Raw genomic sequence first — 18,136 nt, forward strand, 5'->3', positions numbered from 1 at the left:
ACAAAACATGTCATCAGGAAAGAGAATAAGAGCCACAATTACAGGTAGTTCAACATTTGGCAGCACAAGTGTTCTAAATGTTTATTGTTACCTGTGGCTTGTAAAGCTATTCTAAAATATCCATGCAACCTAGCAGTCTGTGGATTACTTGTGGGGATTAGTGGTGATTGGATCATTCCGACTGAAGTCAATTCCAACTCAAATTTGATTTATTCTTACCTTGAATTGGAACTTGGGATCACAATCATCCAACAATAGTCTGTGGCATTGGCACACCTTTCTCCATCTTCTACAGAGGGCAGATGTGAGTGCAACCTTTTGTAAAAGCAGGTGCATGGCTGATCATTGTACCAATATTTACTACTGCCTGCTAGTCAGGGACAGATCTTGGAGGGATATTATCACATATATATATATATATATATATATATATATATATTTATATAATCGTCCTAATTATTCACTTTAAGATCATTACAAAGGACAGGGGGGCGCTCTTTGCGTCTGGAGGAAAAGAAGTTTAAGCTCCTGATAAGGAAGGGATTCTTCACTGTAAGGTCTGTGGAAATGTGGAATCGGCTCCCTCAGGAAGTAGTTTCAACAAGTTCTGTAGATTGCTTTAAGAAAAAGCTGGATGATTTATAGAAGCACAGAATATTACTGGGGATTAAAGGTTTAAAGTAAAGATAACAGAGACTGCTGATCCAAGGAACATCCAATTGCCATATGGAGTCAGGAAGGAATTCCCCCCCCCCCAATGGAGCAAATTGTACCGGGGATATTTTTTTTGCCTTCCTCTGGATCAACTATGTCCATAGGGTTTTATATCTGGAATATGTTTATTTCCCTAGTGGTTGAACTTGATGGACTTACGTCTTTTTTCAACCTGACTTACTAAATAACTTTAAGCCAATCCGGATACTGAAGCAGAATTGCTGCATCTGATTGGATTTTTAGATCGGATTCAGTCCAACTTGAGAATTTTCCAATCCGCTCACCTCTATTGGGGACATCTTTCTTCTTCTGCAAACATTTATCTTCGGGACTTCTGGGTAACCATCCCCCTCCATTAACCATTGCGATGAGCCCCAATTTTTGTATTTTATATGTTAATGTTGTAATGATGGACAATCAAGCAGTTTTCTTTTGTCATATTCTTTTATTGAAAGTAATAAAATCATCAGGTCAGTGCAACTGCAGCCCCATTCATACTTTCTGAACAATGAATGAACACTGAAGAAGAGTGGGAGATTAGGGAAGTGCCTTGATCCTGTCTGCAGGAGACATTAGAAATGGAGGCTACAGTTCTGGATAGATAGGAGGCAAAAGAAAAGTTAAAAATAATAATAATAAAACCCCCTTTATTGTAGGAAGCTTCCATTTGAGTTTTGGTATGAAACTGACCTGTCTTTTCATCTGAAAGCAAGGACCTGCTTTTTAAAGTGAATCTGTATTCCATCTTAGCATGTGGCTTTCACTACGGGGAATCCATGCTTGTATTTATTTTTATCATTTGCTTAATTAAAACAGTACACCACCCAAGCTTGTTGTTTGGTTTCCAACCACATTTGTCATTTACTTGAATGCTATTTCTGCAGGACAGGTGACGACAGCAGCAAGCTCTGAACTCATTCATGTTTGGAACCCTCTTTCCGTGTCACACTGCTGCTGTTGTTTTTTATTTTTCCTTTTGCTCCTTTATTGCCTCTCTGGATACAACTCAGACTGTCATTCCTGGAAATACCATAGAATTTAATTGCCTCTGGATGAAAGCGATGAGCAGTAATGGTCCCCTGGAACTGGCAGACAGTTGCTGGGCCTTAAAGTGCTTATTAGTGTCATCTATTTACTTGTGGGTTTAATGTACTGTGTGGACACTTTGCCCTGAACAGTCATTTTTTTTCCTTTATCTTTGCAGAAGCAGAGAAACTGCAAAATGCGAAAAAATATTAAAAAAAAAATAAACTTCATGTTATAAATATATTATGAATTTGTATTGACCTACCCAATTTTAATAAGCCACATCCCAAATATTGAATAAAGAGGAGCAAAGAACTAAAGAGTAAGGCTATGTCCACACGTCAGATAATTCTCATCTGATAATCAGCTTAGGGCTGATATGGATTTGTTCATGGATTCGTCCTGGTGGATCCACAAGCGGTCGTAATGAAAGTGAAGGGGTCAGAGTGCCACCTAATCGTTCTCCCCTCTCCATAGAGCAGAACGGTGATTGTATGTACAGCACTCATTCATGCATTGTGCAGTTGTTTGTCATTGGAAAGGATCGTCAAAGATCCCTATATTCCCCATAACTGACCCTTGGATATCCTCTGCCTGAGATGGGGCAATTAGCTTTTGGCTGTGTTATAGTGATTTCCCAAAAAAGTATGTGTAATAGATGTTATTTGTACTTATAGAAATTTCTGTATAAAACATCTAACTGATTGATACAATTATGATTTCTATTGTAGTATTTGGCTCTCTCCACCGCAAAACAGGTTTGGAGAAATTAAGAGCTTGAGTTCCTATTTAGAAATATACAAACCTATAGTTTAATATTGGAAAGAAAAGAAAAGTAGCATCCTCCCTGTGGAGGAAGAATTCTTTTACTGATGTGCTTTCTGTACTTTTATGTCTGGTATAAACTTATATGCTTTGATATGAAAAAAAAAATATTGTTGTAATGAAAAGTTGTTTGATTTTAAACTTATATAAATGTTGTTTTTTGTCTTTTTGTCTTGGAGGTATAAGCCTTTAAAATCCTACACACCTCTTTAGTTATTTGCTCCTCCTTATAATTATATTATGACCAAAGCATGTGCACACCCCTCCAAATAACTGAGTTCAGGTGTTCACAGTGAAAGTTGTTGTTAAGTGTATGCATTTCCAATCCTGTGGCAGCAGTTTGTAGAAGGCTCTTTCCTGACTTTACTATCAGCTAAATATGCGGAGTATTTATTAGTAGGAGGTAAATATCTGTTTCTGTTATTTGCAAACATATTTTCATCCATTGTTACAACTCCCGGTGGCTGAAAATTGTGCAGAGGTATGGGGTAACACATCTCACTGTACTGAACAGCAGGTATTAATAAAATATTCATCTTACAGGTGATCCACGTTTACAAAGCTTCCGTGCAGCAACACTTTGACGTCCTTTTCCTCCCCGGTGGGAAAGAATTTCTTAGCACAACAGACACTGTGAGCCGAGATTCTGCTGACCGGACCATTATCGCGTGGGATTTTGGCACAGCTGCCAAAATATCTAATCAGATATTCCATGTAAGTTCTTTTATTTTGTTGCTTTTTGTAATTGTATTTGACACTTCGAATCAGTTTTTCTCAACCAGGGTTCCTCCAGAGGTCGCTAGGGGTTCCTTGAGCAATGAGCAGTTTGTACCTCTCAGGTCAGTTTAGGGGCCACCAATGATCTTTTTGGCTATCTGTAAGGGTGACATTCTTCCCAATGGCCAGCAATGTAAAAGGAATTCTTCCACTAACCTCCAGGCTAATGTACTGTAATCTGTGGGTATAGTAGGGGTTCCTCCATGTTACTTGAGAAAAGTTGTTCTAGATTCTGTCCAAGATGTCTAAATGCCATTTATTCCTGGAGTCATTTTTAAAGGTTTTTAATGCCAGATTCACTGCTATAGACTCAACCCTATTTAATGTGCAGCACTGCATAATGTGTTGGCCCTATATAAATCCTGTTTATTATTAATAATAGAAGTACAGCATCTACCTTCCCACCCTTTTTCACAGCATATTTACTGCTAAACCAATGGCGCTGTTTGAGCACTGTTGTAACATGAGGTTACCTTTGCCATCTTGACACAAGTGAAGCCATTTTTGTTTACCTCAAATCCATGCCTGACTTATTGTGTGTTTTCTAGAACATCTGCTGTTTAAAAAAAAAAAAAAAATCCTAGAAAAAAATTATTTTTCTTTAGAATTAAGTGACGCCTACGTGAAATCTTGATGATTCTCTATATAATGTGCAGCACTGTAAAGTCTGCCATGTGGAAAATAACTTGTTTTTGTAGTAGAACCTATTAATATTTCCCTGTTTTCAAAGCGGAGCGTGACACTGTTGTGAGAATTATTTGTTGATTTTGATTCATGAGAGTTTAATAAATGAGTACATTCAACATGCTTCAACCTCTTGCTGTAAGAATGGGGAATGTGTTTTGATGTTTTATATCAATTTAGCTCAAATTCAGCAGCTTGAAGAAAAATGGAGGCTGCTATTTCTGTTCTTGATCGTTGTCATTATCATTGTCCTATTCCTGATCAGGGATTAAAAAGTACAAAAGTTAGATGAAAGCATGACTGCCAAGCAGCCTATATTTTCTGAAAGGGGTCAACCCATATTTCCTATACACAAGCTAAATTTAAATTAATTTTTTATTTTTCCCTGCGGTTCAGGCCAGCGCCGGCTTGGACGGCTGCAGGCAAGCGTTGGCTTGGGTGGCCGGGGGGGGGTGCAGGCAAGCGTCGGCTTGGGGGCCGATGCGGTTCAGGCATGCGTCGGCTTGGGCAGCTGCAGGCAAGCGTTGGCTTGTGTGGCCGGGGCCTGCAGGCAAGCGTCGGCTTGGGGGTCGACGCAGTTCAGGAATGCGTCAGCTTGGGCGGCCGGGGGGTTCAGGCAAGCGTTGGCTATGGTGGCCGGGGGGTTCAGGCAAGCGTTGGCTATGGTGGCCGGGGGCTGCAGGCAAGCGTCGGCTATGGTGGCCGGGGGGTTCAGGCAAGCGTCGGCTATGGTGGCCGGGGGGTTCAGGCAAGCGTCGGCTATGGTGGCTGGGGGCTGCAGGCAAGTGTCGGCTTGGGCGGCCGGGGGTTCTGGCAAGTGTCGGTTTGAGCCGCCAGGAATCAGGCAAAAATTTTCTTTATTCTCTTTTTTTTGGATTGAGAATTATACCACTGAAAGTGTTTTGTTATATCAGTTCAAATGATGGTTCTGTTGGATCCTTCCAGAAAACTGGAGCGATCTCAAGCAGTCTTCTCAGCTATACCCAGAACACTTCTACCCAATGTTGTAGAGATGATTGGTGATGGAGGTGTTCTGTAATCCTAATATGCTGCTGATCCATAAAAACAGAATATGAGTGAGTGTTGTCACCCTAGGACAAGTTATATGTACTGGCAGGTAAAAATAAAGGAAATAAAACCTGCAAATAAGAAAAGTAATGCAGCCACTACATCTAAGAGACAGGTTAAGCATCAAAATATTACATTTTTATTTTCAGGTTTGGATACATGGTATTTATTTTAGTGATTAATCATTTTAGGTTGATGTAGAATGTATCTGATGATATGAAGTGTACATTTTTGTGTACAGGCTTTATATTTTATAGGCAGAGTTGCAGGTTCTCCCTATAGTTTCTGTGGAATTTGTGAGCCCTGCTGCTCCCTATTCCTAAAGCAGATCCAAGGAAATAAAGGGTGGATTGGATGGATGGAGATCAGAATAGGCAGACAAGCTGGAGATCTGAATACATTGGTGAAGATGGAGAAATTAATTGGGGTGAATAACTAGATATTGAGAAGAGGGATGGATAAGGTAGTTGAGAGAGCTAATGGAGTGCTGGGTGGGAACAAAATAAAAATGGATAGGTACACAAATATAAATGAATAGACACAAAAGGTAGAAAACAATCAATTAAAGGTGCAGGCACACCCAGTCCATCAGAATCAAAAAGTCACGTGCTGTTGTTCTAATATCCACATCCAGTCACTGTTAGCACTCTGGCCTTTGCAGTGCTGGGTCCCAGGTTCGAATCTCGGCCAGGATTATCTGCATGGAGTTTGCTGGTTCTCCACTTGTTTGCGTAGTTTTCCTCCGTGTACTCCGCTTTCCTCTAACATTAACAAAAAACAAAACATGCAGTTAGGTTAATTGGCTTCCCCCAAAAATTGACCTTAGACTATATTAATGACATACGGCTATGGTAGGGACATTAGATTGTGTAACTTTGTGCACACAGCTAGTGACATGACTGTGGGCTTTGTACAGTGCTGCGTAATATGTCTGCGCTATATCAATACCGTGTAATAATAATTGCAGGAGATAGATGGAGGTAAAGAAATAGAAATAGTTGGGTGGATGGAGATAAATGTGAATGGATGTAGGAGTATGAATGCTAAATATGTATGAATGGACGTGGAGATATGGATGAATGTACAGAAATAGCGCGTGGGATGGATGAAGGGAGAGATTAGAATGGGAAAAGATGGATGGAGACAGAGAAAAATAATTGGCCATAAAGACATGGATGAATGTACAAAAATAGGGAGTGCAGCGGGTGGAGGTGGCAATGGTGGGGCGGATGTTGTTGTTACCTTATATACTGCATAGTACAGTGACATAAATAACTTTTTATACTTCCCTTTTATTTATCCTGTATAAAACTTCTGTATTTCAGGAGCGATACACCTGTCCAAGCCTCGCCCTTCATCCCAAGGAGAACCTTTTTATAGCACAGACTAACGGAAACTACATTGCATCATTTTCCACCCAGCGCCCCTACAAAATGAACAAGAGAAAGAGATATGAAGGACACAAGGTAACATGTTCTGTTCTATCTTAGTGCTTATTTTGTTACAAAATGTGCCCATTATGGAGTTTCTAACCCTTTCTTTATTCCACCTAAAATTTTTAAAAAAAAGTTGCTGGAGTTTGGATATTTTTTTATCTAGTTTAGGCAGATTGTTTGTTCACTGCATTGTGTTTGTTCACAGTACCTTGCTAACCTACCTCAAAGTTTCCCTTGCTCTCCTGACTTTTTTGGATTGTCTGCTGAATCATTAGGGTGGTGGGAGTGCTTGGGAGGCTTGCAGGAGCTGGGCAGTAAAAAAAAAAGTAAAAAAAAAAACAGGATGAGAAGATAAGATTGATGAAGGGTAGGTGCAAATTAATTGCCGAATGACATTACTGAAACCATGTTATTTATTTGTGTTTTGATGTTTGATTGGTTTGAATTATGTTTTTATATAGTTTTCTAATAAATAGCATTTTATGTATAGCTGAAAAGTCATTGTGCATTGCACCTCTAAAATCCCAATATACCCATAGGGTTTTTTGGGAAGTGGCCGCTTTTTCCTTTACCTTTTTGCCTTATCACCACTTTTAGGACATCAGGCTTTTTCAAAGGCCATTTTTTTTTACATTGGTGATTAGTGCTTGGTTAACATGAGTTGGAATAACTGATCTCCATATTTGCAAGTGGCATACATGGTTCACTAATTTAATTCGTGACTTTCACTTAAAAAGTTGCCATGGGGGTGTTTTGCATCAATGAATCTGATCTTCATTGTGGCCTAATATTAAAGTAATGAATGTTGTCTGGCCATCTGTAAAGGGATGATCATGCCGATTATTATTATACTGTACAGATAGGAGTAGGTGTAACAGGCCAGGATATCTGAGGATTTACAGAATTGTATCAATAAGATGATTTTGTGCCAAGCCTCAAACGTCCAATATTTGGACTGAAAAATAGAGATGAAATGTGAGAGAGAAAGAGAGAGAAAAGCAGGCTTTTTAGGGCACAGAGGGATTATAGTAAAAAAACGATAATTGCTTTATTTAGTTGAATATAACATATAAAGTTTAAAACAAGTACACGGGTACATTAGTAGACCAATATGTAAAGACACTTGAAATATTTAGTCTTATCACATAGTAGTAGACATAGGTTTAGGGTTGACAATTATGTATAAAAGCAATGGGTCACAGGGCGGGTCTCACACCGACGCATTTTCCATCCTTTGGGCTTCCTCAGGGGACAAGGAGACCCTAGAAACTATGATAGTAGACCCAGTAAGTACAAATTACTTACTTGGTCTATTTTCATACTTTCTAGGGTCACTTTGTCCCCTGAGGAAGCCCAAAGGGTCGAATTGCGTCGGTGTGAGACCCGCCATGTGACCCTTTGCTTTTATACATGTTTGTCAACCCTAAACCTATGTCTAGTATCATGTGATAGGACTAAATATTTCATGTGTCTTTACATATTGGTCTACTAATGTAACTGTGTACTTGTTTTAAACATTGTTATATTCAACTAATCAAAGCAATTAATAATTTTATATTATAACTATCCTTCGGTGTCCTAAAAAGCCTTCTTTTCTCTTTCTCCTCACATTTCATCTCTAATAATATACAGTATTTTTATATCGCCAACATATTACGCAGCACTGTACATTAAATAGGTATAGAGTAAAACTGCCAGTAGTGATCCCCACTCACGTCATCCAATCTCTACATTTATGAATGGAGCATTTACAATAATGCTATTATTTCTACTGAAACCCGGCAGCTTTATAAATGAGCCCCTAGGACTCTGATTTAGGAAACGCTCATTGTTACAGCCCTGACAGCCTTACAAGAGGAGAAAGAATTGCTAATAAGTTATATTTAGGAATCCAAACAGCTCCGCCATTGGGAATTGTAATAGTTTATACTTCAGATCTGACGGATACGATTCAGTAAGCGTTCTGCATATCAGATGACTGCCGGGGGGTATAGACAGAGATCCCAAATATAAGTCACACTTTGTACCTGCCAGCGCTGCAATTGGCGGCTGGCTTATATATTATTCATACAAATCTCTTTGTCTACATGTAAGCACCTACAAACACTCTTACCTGTGGCAGTAAATGCTGGAGAAGGCTGCTTCTGTTGTGTGTAGTAAGTTAATATTTGGTTTGATGGATTAAACTGAAGGAAATGTTTAATTTATAGAATCTGTCACAGTGAAGTCAAGATCTGGGCATTACAGTGAAGACTGAGCTGCTGCTATATTTATGTTTTTGTTGAGGATTGAGCAGTGAACATTTTCCTGTCTTTTATTTAAATATCCCACTTTCATGTAATTATTAGAAAAATGGAAAGATAACATACTGAATGCAGCCTTTCAGTAGCAATAGTTGTTAAGTTTGTCTTTCTGGGTTAACCTAGTTTTATACCAGATTGCACAGCGCAGTTTTAGATGAGATTTTATGCTGAAAAGAACAAAAAATTGTAATCAGGCAAGTTATTTATTGGAGGCGATGCCCCTTCTGCAATAAAACATTACCTACCTGATTGCAAATTTGTATTTTTTTTTTTTTGTACTCTCACCTGTCCCAGATTTATCATAGGCACCGCCGCCTTCTTTTGTCCTTATTCCAATCTATGGCAGTGTTGATTGGCTGGGCCCGGATGACGTGACTCCTGCGCAGATTAATTCAGTCCCACCAGCCACTATGTGCTGGATATTCTGGCTTCGTATTCTGAGCAGCCCCTGGGCAGCTCATTGATTTCTGACATGAGGAAAGCGAATAGGCAGATAAGTAGATTTTATTGCAGAAGGGACATTGCCTTTCCCTACCTGATCACAAATTTTTTAATGTGGATTTTGCACCCAGTGAGGTGAAGCTGCTGCAGGCATATTTGCATCTTGCCATCCTTTCAGATGTGCATCTTTGGTTTGCATGTCTTAGGCTGGGTATACACGTGCAAGAATTGTCGTTGGAAAAGACCTTTCACAACAAAAGACTGCACAATGCATGAACGAGCTCTGTACATACTGTGCCATTCTGCTCTATTGAAAGGGGAGGGGGATAATGACGGAGTGCCCCCTCCCCTTCTCTTCCATTACAATGGTTTTCATCCATGGATCTGCCTAGATGAGAATCATCTGATGTGTATACTTAGGCTTCGTGCACACAATAGGTGAATGTCGCCTGAGATAAAATGTGTTTGTCTCAGGTGAAAATCTGACATGTGCACAGCAGTAGCATGACGCCATCCATCAATCTGTTGTGAATGATAGTTGACTAATTGGTCGCTGTACTTTTCTATGGTGGAGAGCACAGCAGGGTGCTACTCATTCATCCTCCTCTCTCCATAGAACTAAGTGGCTGTGTGTACAGTATTCATTCATTCATCTGTAACTGGAAACAATCATGAAAGATCGTTTCCAGTGTGCATGGTGTTACTGCAATCAAACCGAAGTGCAGAACTTAGAATGTCTGCAGTTTTTCCAAAGCTCTGTGCAGGAAATAAGCAGCAAGACATTCACATGAATTAGAATTCCTGGGGCACACTTTATGCAAACCCTCTACTCACCTTTGTATTGAAAAACCTAACAAGGGCAACAAAATGTATTTTGTTAATTATCAGTCAGTGTAAACATTGTACATTTGTTCTGAATGACGAATCATCGTTCATAGGTTCCCCAGTGAGAGCGAGCGGATGATATTCTCAGACACGCTCATTAATCTTTTCTTCACATTCTGTTCTATGTGTCTCTTACAGGTTGAAGGGTTTGCCGTGGGCTGCGAGTTCTCCCCTGATGGGTCACTTATCGTCACAGGAAGTTCAGACGGCTCTGTTTATTTCTACAATTATCATACTTCGAAGATTATCAGATCTGTGCCTGGCGATGGGAATGCGTGCGTCAGTATTAACTGTCACCCGGTTCTGACGTCCCTCGTGGCGACCGCTTACTGGGATGGACAGATCAGAGTTTGGCAATAGCTACATTTTATAAAACCCGACTGGCTTAAAGGGTATGACCAGTGCAAACTTTTTTTCTTTTTTAATATCAAAACCCTTCTCAGACTTAGAGTTATATTTGTGTCGCTGTGGCAGATTTTCCCTCACCTCCTGCCTTGTAAAAATATTGCCACTGGGACTGAATTGGGAATTATCTATCTACCTATTCTTATATGATAAGAATTGGGGGTAATCTCTAATAGAGACCCCTATAGCAGTAAAAATCTAAAAAGGGTCCTAAACCTAAAAAGAAAGTTGTCAAAAATTTCACACTAAATTATTATTCAATTTAATTAAAGGAAGTAAATTACAACGTCAGCTAGGAAGCATACTTTACTTTTACTTAGTAACCATTTGTACACAGTGTATATAGGTTTGTATATATTGGGTAGTATATTATCAATATAGTTGAATTTGGTCCATTTACCTGTACCAATATCACTGTTTTTTTTTTTTTTACTTTATCCTGTTTATTAGGGACAAGCAGGCTGGTTTCTAGATAGACAAATGTACAGAAATAATGACGTCTTTAGTGACATAGTTAGGTTGCAAAAAGACATAAATTCAACCACTAGGGAAATAAATATATCCCAGATAAAAATTTTATGGACATAGTTGATCCAGAGGAAGGCAAAAAAAAACCCTGGTACAATTTCCTTCCTGATTCCATAAGGCAATCGCATGTTCCCTGGATCAACAGTCTCTGTTATCTTTTCTTTAAAGTCTTAATCCCCAGTTGTATTCTGTGCTTCTAGAAATCATCCAGCTTTTTCTTAAAGCAATATTTATTAGTTGCTGAAAGTACTTCCTAGTTTAATATTATTTTAAAGTGTTGATGAGCTAAAAGGATTGCCATTTTAATACTTTTTATATACATTTTTGCATTTACATGCCTTGCTCATAGTATTTCTAGTGTTAATTAACAATTTATAGATTTGCAGATAACATTCACCACAGTGAAAGTGGAGAATTCTATAAACCATAATGGGGATCAGCGATTGTTTTTATTACTCTGTTCGCCACTTTAAAAATGAGAACATTTTATATGCAAATGAAAGGAGCTTCTGATTGCAACTTTAGAGGTATTACAAAACTGTTCCACTTTGAAGCCCGTTCACATTTATTTTTTAGATATGGCATTTTAAAAGTAATCGGGTTACTAAAAGTGGAGAACGTTTTTTAATACTTTATTTTATATAAATAGGTCTGCATAACTGTTAAAGCAGTTTAATACAGCAATCCACAAAAAGCCTGTAGAATTATTTTGAAAAATACCTACCCTGCCCTCCGTAAACAAAGTATGCTTTTCTCATTGAATGTAATGTTTTGGAGCAGAGGTGGGCCAGTATTTAACCCCCCCAGCGGTATTCCCGAGTGGGACTCGGGGTGGATTTCACTAGCAAAAAGCGGTAATCCCGAGTCACACTCGGGGTAAATTTAGAAGCCTGCCTTTCCTTTGCCCTGCGCTCCAGCAGCGATCGGATGGTCCTGCTGTGATGCTGGGGCGCCGGTCCGTCAGGGGTTGTGGCGGGGCAGGAAATTTAAAAACAGATTACTAAGTAATCTGCTTTTTAATACCACCCGGGTCCCGGCCACACCCCTGCTCGCATCAGCACTGAGATGCAAAGCACAATGCAGGACTTCTGCATTGTGTTTCACATCTTACTGCAAATGCGAGCAGCAAAAGTAAATTCTGGGGGTGATGGCAGCTGGCACCACCCCCGGAATTTGCTATTGTTGCTCGCATCTCCTGGAAGATGCGATTTACAATGCAGAAGGTCTGCATTGAGCTTTGCATCTCCCTGGAGATGCAGAGCAGCAGCAGCAGTATCGGGATGAGGTGGGCCGGGAAATCCCCACTCGCATGACCCGGGAGGATGTGACATCTTCGGGTGATGCGAGGGGTGATGTATTTGGAGGTGTGGCCGGGCGGGAAATTTAAAAGCAGATTACAATGTAAATGGTTTTTACAGTAAAAAAAACACTATACAACATAAAATAAAAGTACATTTTTAATTTTATTTTAAATTACATTGTTGTCTATTTCATTATTTTTTAAATTATTATTTAAAATTATGTATTATAATTTATGATTATATTATAATAAATAAAATTTTTATACCAAGGAGTTAATCCTAAGAATTAAAGGCCCACAATATAAACAAAAATTTCTATGCAAAAAAATTAGGATCAAAAAACTGACAGAATTAGAACGCAAGGGGGGGTTAAAGGGACACTTATGTTTGTTAAAAGTGAGAGTGGCTTTTGCATAGAACCCCTTACATTTCCAGAGATTGCCACTATACCTTTGTTACAGCCAAGTCTTCAGTGTCTGACACTAAAATGAGCGGTAACGTTACTCTCGGACATGTGACATTGCTCAGGACTAATTGGTTACTAGCCTTGAGTACTGTTACATGGAAGGAGGTGGGGTGTGCACCTCCATACTTACAAATGCTGGATGTTATCAGGAGTGTCAGGAAGCACCGGCAAGGTATCACTGACCTGGAGAAACCCTTTATGCAAAACAGTTACTTTGCCCTAAATTGCCAAGGTGATTGTGATGCATTTGTAAGGCAGACTTGCCATTTTGATGTTATTTTAAGTCAAGGGACACCTCTACCTTCAGACTGCATGACATGCCAGAGCAGCATTTACATGATATCAGACCCCGGTATACCTTTGAATGTGGCCACTGACTTCTTAGCACCACACTCTGATATTAGAGAGTACACCTTCGGATAAAATCTGCCCTCGGTGGGTACAATTGCACCACCCAGTCTCCTTGAAATGTACAGACTACTGTAGAGAGCAAGGACGTACCTTAACGATTGACATCATTTATATCCAATCACGAGTGGTCCTTTTACTGCTCAAATGTTTGCAAACTTTAGGTGGTTGATTCAGTCAGACTGGAATTTGTGACCAGCTTCACAGTCCTATTATAAAAATTAAAAATTTTATTAAAAATCTGAAAAATTCAATGTTGCCATTGTAAAGAATCTCTATTCTATTTTTGTAATGGCAAAATTTTAACTAACTCTAGTTAGTAATAAATTGCTTTTATAGATTTCATTGCAAGTGCAAAAAAATCTTGATCTCCATCCTCTCTAATACTCTGTTATCCACCTCCTACATGGAAATCATTCTCAAACTACTACCTCAGGTCTGAAATCAGTGGCCTATTCCTATCTTACTCCTGGCATATTACCGTCAGCCTTGGTTGCGTGAACCCATAAAAAAACTGAGCGGTCCTTTTAGGGTGGCAGAACAGTCATGGAGGAAAAACACTACCGTCACTTATTTTCTTACAGTCCTACAACAGTAAACAACTTTTCAACACCTTAAAACTTCCCTTCTGCACCCCACCTCCCCAAACTAGCTTCTTATCTCAACATTCTGAATCATATTTCTCCAACACGATTGACACAAAACCATCATCTTCAATATACAGCCTTGTCTAGTTGTCCATTTAAAACTTTCTTTTCCAACAGGCTTCAGTGTTTACCTTTTATCTAAATCTATCCTATAAGATCTCATTCTTGTGTAAGTTCAACTAATAGTTATTTATTGTAGTCTACAGCAGCCTTTCTAAGATCTTTCTTTACCCCAGAGGAAATTTTCAGGGCTGATTGTGGCATTGATGGACCAGGTCAATGCAATACGTGATGGCACAGCTCTACCATGGGCACAAGTAACAATACAGAGAGCTGTCACTCCATAACAGGACGTGCCTAAACAAAGACCTTCATGGCATATAACCAGGTATCATTTTAATAAAAACTGCAGATTTAAAAACATCAAAATTTAGACTTTGTGAGATTTTAGTAATTGGGTGTACATATATTTTGGGGTGTGGTGACTTTCCAACAGACTGGGATGTACTACATCAATCCAATCCAAAATGTTTAACACTTTAAATGAACCTGTCAACATCTGTGGTTCAACATAGAATAAATACTGTCATGGTATCTATCTGTTCCTGGGAAGACCTTTTTCTACCTGACACTGCCAAAACATGCTAAGGGGCTGTTCCCACCAGTGAGTTGTATTTTTGCAACGCAATAGACATAGGTTGGTGCACTGAGTTGCCATTCATTTAATGGCACTCCAAACACAAATATTTTGCAATTGCACTGGTATACAACACATCACACACATGGAAGAATTTTGCTGCAATGGGTAATTCATTCACATGAATGGGCTGCCCTAATGCAATACACACCAACAAAAACACAATTTGCTGCATGTTGACAAACGCAGCGTGCCTCTATAGTGGGAAGTCCTAATCTCAGAAAACAAAACGTATCATTAACATACCCAGCCTAATTCCTATTTATATATTAAACATGAATAATCTCTTCTGTGGTTAGTGCAGAAATGAGGGCTGTGGATATTTAGAATATTTTTTCCCAGTTTCCATAGCTGCCAGCCTGATTATTTGATTGACAGACAGAAGCAATTAAAATGTGCCAGAAGGCTTGAAAACACAGCGCCGGGTCATTTCTCTGGCCTTACAATATGCCGCTCAATCATTCTGCCAAGTACCCTACTTGGTGTTGCTGACATCCCTCAATCCCAAGGTAAAGAACCCTCTTATAAATTATTAACTTGGCTTATGCATATTAGACACTTAATACCAACCTACTTAGTAATGTTAAATGGTGTTTTTTCAATTCAAGCAAAAGTATTTCTTTATTTCAGTAATGTCCATATTTGTGCACTGCATGACCTTCTCAATGGGCAGGTGATAAGCATGCAGAGCTGTCCATGCCATAGCGGTAATTGAATTCTGTTGTAAACTCAGGGCTGACCAATCAGCAGGGATCAGTAGAGTGCTTTAGGCAAAATTGATATAAATTGATATAAGAGTATTGATTTCACCTATGCCAAAAATAGCCTCTGATTTCCAAGCAAAGGGCAAGCTTAAATGTGCTCAGAAAAAAAAAATGCTCCCCTAAGGAAACTATCCAATGCTGCCTTGCAGAACCTGTGAACTTTAGCGACCAATGGGTGAAGGTCATGCCACAGCAAATAAACAGTTTAACAGGGCAACAAGTAAGCACACATCAAACAGACAGTTAAGGCAGGACCAGGGCAACAAACAACAGTCCTATTGTACAATCAGATCAATACATTTGCCCAATGCGATCCCATTACTTGTTGCAATAGGAGGACAACAGATCAGACTGGATGAAACAAGTAATCTAACTTACTTCTGTGGGCAGCGCCATACCAAACTCATGCACACAACGTCAAAATAGACAGAAAAAATTGGGGTAGAGTGTTAGCGGGCTCTGGTTTTTATTAATGCTAGAAAGATTTACCCCTTCTGTCCTGATGACCAACATCACAGTGACAGAAAGTGATGGGAAATGCAAGATTGAGTCGTCACAAGAGTAGAAATTGATCAGGAATCCTCCAGTGATAACTGTGTGGTCATCTTAAAGCAGAACTAAACTGAAAAAAAATCACATTTCTCTTTAGCTCCACAGATCCTTCAATAGCACTGGAGAAGTCCTTGTGTGAGTCCCGTGCCATCCTGAATTTCTCCTTAATCCTTGCCCCAGGAACCGCTATCTTGCCCCATCTGAGTACATCACCTGATCCCGCACTAAGCAGGCACAAGATCAAGTGACATAGCCTTTGTAAAGAGGGAAAAAACAGTGCCGATCCCACTACGCATGCCCCTTCTGCGAATGCCTGAGATTGTGCATGTGCAGAGGGATGTGCCAGGGCCCTCCTGGGATCCATAACTTGTATATCCCGAGAGCTTCTGTGCTCCCTATTCAGTTTTAATTGCCGCAGGGGCTTCACCCTTTTTTTTTTCCAAATGGTGTTACAGTTAAAAAAACATATATTTGCACTGTTATGTAATGTAGTATTTTAGTAAAGTAGTTTAGGTCCACTTTAAGAGTATTTTGTAGTATAACGAAATATGAGATGCCAAATTCAGGGTGTACCATTGTGCACCTCATTTTAACCTAAGATAAGGATTCAAGGGCCTGTCCGTAAACGTTGTGCTGTATATTTGCGGCTTAATATTTGGGATCCAGGCCCGGGGTGTCCTGGAAGGAATGGGGGAGCCAGGGTCTCTTTCCAGGTCACAAAGTGAGGATGGCGCTGGTGCACTTGGACATTGATAAAAGGGCACCTGGCTTTCAGACTGGGGAGATTGAGGAGGGCAGGTGGCTCAGGTGAAGAGGCTGGGTTCAGCCAGTGTGCTGGAAGATGTCTCAATGTTTAGGTCTGCGGGACCGACAGAGAGAGAATCGGGCTAAATTTTTGTGTTTTTCCAGTCATGCTGTAATGACCCTGATCATCTGTAAAACCCTGGATTTTTCTTATTTGTGTTGATGGTTTTCTGATAAAACGTTGGCAGAGCACACAGAGATTAAAAATGCCTCTCTCTAGTGAGTGAATTTTGAAGCAAATCTCCCACAATATGTAAATCCAATTACTAAAATCTCAATCCTTATCATTTCAAATAATTTTTGTAATACCTGATAATCCTGCCATGAAGGTCCTTGTTCAGGCACTTTTTCTTATAGATGCTTCCCTCCTTTTCCTAGTGGAGACTGTAATAGCAATCCAACTGTTGTCACCCAGGAAGTTGGCGCCGAGCAATGGTGTGCAGTCATCACTGGAGTGAGTGATGTGATAGCAAGTGACCTGTAGGAGCAAACTAGCACTAGAATGGAAATAAAGAATGGAAATGGTATTAAAAATAATGTTGATGGTTTATAATACATAATACCTTTGCATACTAAATGTTATCTATTTAGGGTTTACATCTACTGCTATACTTTATTTGTATTCAACGCACAGCTGTAATAAGGTAGCCTTGCATTTCCATAATATTTTGTAGGAAACATTTCACATACAACCCAAAGGGCTCTATTTATAACACAGGAGATATTCCAAGTTTATGTGTTTCAATGGCAGTAATTGATTCCCACCAGGGAATGTTTCAGGGAATGTTTGATTCCATGTTTCATCAAAAGAGCCCAAAATGTGTACCAAAAATGCACCAAATTCAATTAACTGTTGCATTGTTCAATCCTGTCTTTTAGTGAAGACTAGTATTACTTTCTATTTTTGATGTGAATATGAAAACCGAGGATTTGATTGTGTACAGCGTGAGCCTGGATAGAAATGACTTGCTTGCTTTTAACACGACTACATCCAAATCTAGTGATCATTCAGCGAACCTTTGAAAAAAATAATTCCAAAACTTTACCTATAGCTGCTGCAGTTAAAAAGATTTGCAAGTTTTAAAATATATATATTTAAGTATTTTTTATCCTTAATGAACTCTTTCCTCCCCTCCTTACTTTTTGCTATTTTTTTATTACTTTTCTCTTTAAACTTTTATCCAGTGTCACATAGCAAGAAAATTTGAAAAATCAAATTGCAAATTACTTAGCTATGCTTTGTACCAGAAACATAAATTTATGTCATTTTAAATAGGACAAATTAAAAGTTAAAGTTAACTTCTTCCATCAAAATAGAAAAAAATGCTTTTTTTGTATTGTAATTTGTCTGGTTTGTCATAGTTTGCATGTAAAATAAATATTTAGTATTGCGGAAATTAAGTCT

The 18,136-nt window shown here is 39.1% G+C and overlaps 1 protein-coding gene and 1 long non-coding RNA gene across 3 annotated transcripts in view; one reads left to right on the top strand and one right to left on the bottom strand.

The window, feature by feature from the left end:
* Nucleotides 1-18,136, top strand: part of WDR25 (WD repeat domain 25) — an 86,676-nt gene that overhangs the window by 67,872 nt on the left and 668 nt on the right. For both annotated transcript variants that reach the window (XM_072427448.1, XM_072427447.1), the window contains exons 5-7: nucleotides 3,109-3,279; nucleotides 6,420-6,560; nucleotides 10,298-10,551. In XM_072427448.1, the coding sequence (XP_072283549.1) occupies nucleotides 3,109-3,279; nucleotides 6,420-6,560; nucleotides 10,298-10,519 (534 nt within the window). In that variant the 3' untranslated portion in view covers nucleotides 10,520-10,551. The remainder of the gene's footprint in view (nucleotides 1-3,108; nucleotides 3,280-6,419; nucleotides 6,561-10,297; nucleotides 10,552-18,136) is intronic.
* On the bottom strand, nucleotides 5,190-17,831 carry LOC140341636 (uncharacterized). Its single transcript, XR_011922924.1, has 4 exons — nucleotides 17,041-17,831; nucleotides 13,361-13,476; nucleotides 6,752-6,837; nucleotides 5,190-6,520 (listed from the first exon to the last, which is right to left on the bottom strand). It is a non-coding gene; the product is annotated as an uncharacterized lncRNA (long non-coding RNA).

This window comes from Pyxicephalus adspersus, chromosome 12, assembly GCF_032062135.1.
Source record: "Pyxicephalus adspersus chromosome 12, UCB_Pads_2.0, whole genome shotgun sequence".
Lineage (NCBI taxonomy): Eukaryota > Metazoa > Chordata > Amphibia > Anura > Pyxicephalidae > Pyxicephalus > Pyxicephalus adspersus.